This window comes from Agelaius phoeniceus, chromosome 14, assembly GCF_051311805.1.
Source record: "Agelaius phoeniceus isolate bAgePho1 chromosome 14, bAgePho1.hap1, whole genome shotgun sequence".
NCBI lineage: Eukaryota > Metazoa > Chordata > Aves > Passeriformes > Icteridae > Agelaius > Agelaius phoeniceus.
The window spans coordinates 6238044-6242937 of record NC_135278.1 but is presented as its reverse complement, the minus strand read 5'-3'; the positions used below and the strand labels follow the sequence as shown (position 1 = coordinate 6242937).

The 4894-nt window shown below is 58.9% G+C and overlaps 1 protein-coding gene across 3 annotated transcripts; it reads right to left on the bottom strand.

Annotated features, from left to right (window-relative positions):
• Window positions 1–1361: 1361 nt before the first annotated feature.
• On the bottom strand, window positions 1362–4667 carry LOC129125880 (leucine-rich repeat and calponin homology domain-containing protein 2-like). Of its 3 annotated transcripts, none has more exons than XR_013184282.1 (4): window positions 4320–4667; window positions 2624–2687; window positions 1728–1833; window positions 1362–1565 (listed from the first exon to the last, which is right to left on the bottom strand). XR_013184282.1 is itself a non-coding variant. In XM_054641555.2 (3 exons), exons 1-3 carry the CDS (start codon window positions 4603–4605, stop codon window positions 1803–1805), a joined length of 381 nt encoding a protein of 126 aa, XP_054497530.2. In that variant the 5' UTR covers window positions 4606–4666; the 3' UTR covers window positions 1579–1802. The 3 variants fall into 3 exon arrangements, 1 of the variants encoding a protein (XP_054497530.2); XR_013184283.1 differs by lacking the exon at window positions 1362–1565 and adding an exon at window positions 3839–3877 and having other exon boundaries at window positions 1579–1833; window positions 4321–4665; XM_054641555.2 differs by lacking the exon at window positions 1362–1565 and having other exon boundaries at window positions 1579–1833; window positions 4320–4666.
• Between the last annotated feature and the right edge of the window lie 227 nt (window positions 4668–4894).

Sequence of the window (4894 nt, the reverse complement as noted above, 5' to 3'; positions counted from 1 at the left end):
TGCACTACCACGGTTAACAACGTTCTTATAATCAGGTAAGGATTTTTAAATCCAAGGAAGTGTAGATCAGCGAGTGTAGGCGCCCATAAAGCATCTCGCCTCTCATGAGATAGTTAAAAACCCAAGGGGGGCGGGTATCAATCGTCGATTTATCAATCACCGCGTCTTTAATTAGCCTCGAATGAAGCACGGACGAGCCTGGCGGGTCCCCCCCAGCTCAGCGGCCCCGCGTGGCCTGCGCGGGCCCCGGGGCTCGGCCGGTGGGGAACGGGCACAGGGAGCAGCGGACACACGGACCAACGGACACACGGACTGACAAACGGCCAGCGGACACACGGACCAACGGCCACACAGTCCCGGCGCTCCGGCAGGGGCGGCTCTCCTGCCCCGCTCCCGCTGTTTCCTCGCCTCCCTCCTCCCGTCGCTCTGCCAGGGTCCCCGTCCCTCCCGCCGCTCCCTCCCGGCCCCGGTGCCGCCTCCGCCCGGCTCCGGCCGTTCCGGTGCGGCGCTGCCGGGCGGGCACCGGTGGAGCTGATGCCGTCCGGAGCTGTCCCACGTCTGGGCTCCGCCTGGCTCGCCGTGCCTCCAGGGGGACACACGCTCTGCGGGCCCTGGAGCTGGGCCGAGCGCTGGCAGAGGCGTCTGGCCCCGGGGAAGGCGAAGGAGGCCCTGCAGGAGCATTACGGGGTGCGTTCCCTACTGGGGAGCGGCGGCTTCGGCAGCACCTGCTCCGGCATCCCCGGTGAGCGCAGGACCGGCGGGAGGAGGAGGGCAGAGGAGGACGGGACGGGCGGCGAGCTCAGGCCGATGCTTCTCTTGGCTCGCAGGTGCCACCAGATGTGTATCCCGGGATCGCATCTCCTGCAGCACCCAGCCTGTGCCGGGATGGGCCCGGGCTGCTGGCAGCCAGCACGACAGGAACACCCGTGCGGCCAGGAAAGCCTGGCGGGCTCAGAACCGCACAAAGGACGCTTTGGATTGCAGGGACGGAGCGGCCGGAGCTCCTCCCCTGCCCTTTTGTCACTCGCCCTATCATTCAAGTATTTGGCCGAAGTGGGAGGGGATGAAGGCATGGGTTGTGTCGGCCACTGGCCGTGCTTTTCCCTTGCATGGAACAGTTGGGGCTGCCCCAAGCCCCTTCTGCCCTCCTCCAGCACCAGGGGCATTTTTCACCACCCAGAGTTTGTAAACAAGAAACAGATGCACTCGAGAAGGCGTCAAGAGCCTCTGGCTCTGCAGATGCTGAGGCTGCTCTGGGCTCTGCCAGTGCTCAGCTCTGGGCATGGCTGAGCTCATTCTCCCCTCACATTGCTCAGGTCAGCTGAATTGCAGGGTGATAAGGAAGGGATACTTCAAGGGAGTTAAGGTTTAACAGAGTTTTTATTCAAAAAACACGAGGGTAAAAATTCAACCTGAATATACAACAGAAGAAAGGACAGTTTACCCAAGTTGCCACCAGCAACTTTGCTTTGACCAGCAAGGAGTGCTGTGCAGACAAACTCCAGACAAAGGGTCCAAGGCAAAGTTGAGAACAGCAATCAAAATCAAAAGAGTATGAAAGAGTACTAGAAGCAGTACTAGAGCAGACAGGCAGTTCATTTAAGAGGCTGTCTCTTCTCCAAGGCATAAAAACAACACATCTGAGCACAAAGCCATTCCTGTTCTCACCATCTCTTTCGAAGGACCATCATGTCCAAGCCATGGGCAGCACAAGCAGAAGCCCTCACCTCACAGCTGCCATCCCTCCTTCAGCCAGACATGTCTAACAACATCCTGTGAAGTTCCTCCATCCATGGACTCCATCACCAACCAGAGATCTTCATCAACAGGTAGCTGAAAGAAGAAGCCAATGGCATGGAGAAAAATGTGCACAGCTAAATTACCTTATGGAAAAGACTGCAGGGGAGTTTTGCTTCCAGGTCACTTGTAAATGAACACAGAGTAAAATGGAGAGACATTCCTGTAGCTACACTGTCCTTGGACTCTGGACAGTCTAAAGGAGAAGGAGATGTGAAAAAGGAGATGCCTTTCATGGCAAGCACGTGAAAAATGTGGTTTAGGAGCAGCCAAGATCAGTCTGGAACCACAACACTTGCCACCAGCTGGTTCACCACCTTAACTCAGCAATTCCACCAGTAACTCAAGTTATCCATGGGAGGAGGCTGTGCACCACTTAGCACAAAAGTGGTCAACTGTCAGGAAAACCTTGCTAAAAGAGCCTTCAGAAACAGGCAAGGCAGTTGAAAAATGGGCAAAATAGGTGTTTCTGGGAACAAGAATCTTATCTTCCTAGCATCCACAACAAAGGAAAAGAGTAGGGGAGAAGGTAGGCTGGGGCCAGGGCTGAGGAGGGAGCAAGGGAACAGTGGCAGGCCCCAGCAGCAGCAGCCCAGCCATGATGCAGTTAGGTTTTATAGTTAGTTTTTATATACCCCTGGCTCCTCCCAAAGTCTGCCCATGGACAGGAGACCATTGGTCTGACCCAAACTTTTGTGGCCACCCAATTGTGCAGACCATCACCATGCATTTAGCTGCTGCATTAACATTTTTAGAGATTAGGACCACGCCAGCATATCCTGCTCTGAAAGGTATCACTGCCAAGAAGTCACTGACTTGAACTTACCCTTGGCCAACTGGCTCAACTTCAGTGTGTTTCTTGGCAGGCTCCCCCAGGCTCACAGTGTTTCCTGAAAAAAACAACAGGAAAGGTGGTCACTCCAAGGTGGAGACCCCACCTTGCAGGAGAGCCAAAATGCAGCTCCATGCTCTGGGTGGGCAAGAGCAATAAAGGACTCTGTGACATTCAGCTGCAGAGGAACACTGAGCACAGCTGATGCTCAGACACACACACCTCACACCCTGCTCTGGCAGACATGGCAGAGAGCAGATGTGCTCAGCTGCATCAGGCACCTCTCTCCTCTGCCCTCTGGCTGTGGGGCTGTGCTGCTGTCAGAACGCTCAGCCCATGATGCTCAACAGAGGGAGGGTCACTGTCCCCTTCCCAAAAAGGTGGTGCTTCACCATCCTCTTCCCAAACAGTTCATGGTGCTCTTCCCACACAGGGAGATGCTGTCCCTCCCCTTCCCCCATGGTGTGATGTTCACTGTGCTCTTCCCACGCCACTGGATGTTTCCCATCCCAGTCCCACGCTGCTGGCTGTCTGCCCTCCTCTTCCCACACTGTGAGATCTTTGTTCTCCTTCTTCCTGCAATGAGGATGTTCCCACTCTTCATCCCACACTGCAAGACATTCCCTGTCCTCGATCCACACTGCTGGAGCTTTGCTGTCATCTTCCAGAATGGTGGGAAATTCACCAACATCTTCAAGAAGCGTGGAAAGTTCACCGTCATCTCTGAGAACAGAATGAAGTTCACTTTGTTCTTCCTCTCCAGACTTCTTGTCTTTCTGCTCTATAACCTCCTCTTTGGAGACAGACAGAGCTAGAGGAGCCCCTGATGCAGCTTCTGTGCTTTGTGGACAGACAGTAGCGTGAGGGACAGGAAGTTGTATCACATTTATGGCCTTATTAATCCGCAGCTACACATCCAGCTGCACTAAGGAGAAATGGCATTCTGGGGTGTTCAAAGTAACAGTGGGCTAAAGTAGACATTGCCACTTATGTTTGTGAATTACATACTCCACCATGGCTAAAAGCAGCATGCAACCTTCTGTCTGCAAAATCCTTCCTGTAGCTGTTTAAAAGCTCTTCAACAAAAAAAGAAGAAAACAGCCAGGGATCCCTCAGCTTCAGCTGCTGCAAAGGCACTGACAGGAACTTTTGGTCAGCCCACCAGACTGGCATTCGGCTGCAACACACCAAAGGTTCCTTTCCACTCACCAAAGGAGGAGCTTCTCCGTAGCCACGCCTGAGGTGCCCCGCAATGCGAGAGGGAAAATTAACCAGATGCTATCAGGAAAATAAAACTGTCAGTGCTGGAAAATCCCCAAGGCAGCCCCGAGAGAGCGTTCTGCTTTCACAGTATCCCTCCAGGAGTCCCTTCTGTGAAACCCCGGTGCCTGCACGGAGAGCCCCCAAACACGGAGCCTCCCCGCTGTCCCCCACTGCCCTTTGCCAGCGGGATGCCCGCTCCTCACCCGCAGCGGCCGCTCCCGTGTCACCCCCTCGGCTGCGTCCCCAGCCCTGCCCCGCCACCGCGGGGATCCCCCCGCTGCATCCCCGCACCCGGGCCCCGCACCCGCCACCGCCCGGCCCCAGCGCCCGCCACGCCGGCTCCGCGCCCCCCGCCCTCCGCGCCGGGCCCGCGCCGGCCCCGCTGGGCGCCCGCAGCCCCGGCCCGCCGCTGCCGGGGCCCCCTCACCTGCTTGCGTGGTGTCGCTCAGGTCGCAGCCGCTGCCGGGGAAGTCGCGCAGCTTCCTCCCGCTCAGGCACAGGATGCCCGAGCTGCCCGCCTCCTCCAGGGCCCGCTCCAGGCTGCGCACCGTGTGCGACTGCGGCAGAGCTGCCGCGCCCCAGTGCGGCCCGGACGAGAAGGAGAGAGTCAGGTGCGCGGGGATGCCGAGCCCCGCCGCTCCGCTCCCGGCCGCCGTCCCGCTGCCGCTGCCGCTGCCGTTGTTGCCGCCGCCGCCCCCCTGCCCGGCCGCCATCTTGACCGGCCCCTCCACAACAACGGCCGCGGCCGCTGCGCAGGCGCCGCGGGGCCCGCAGGGGGCGCCGCGGGACGGGGCGGGGCCTCGCGGCGGCCCTCGGCGGCGCCAACCAATCCGCGGCGGCGGCGGCCCCGAGGGGCGGGGCTTCGTGAGGGGGCGGGCGGCTGTGAGCCCGCGGGCTCATGTGCCGCTAGGGGGCGCTGCCGGGGCTGAGGGAGAGGGATCGGAGCGGGACCGGGAGCGGGACCGGGACCGGGATCTTCCTGGCAACGGAGGCATCCCGGGA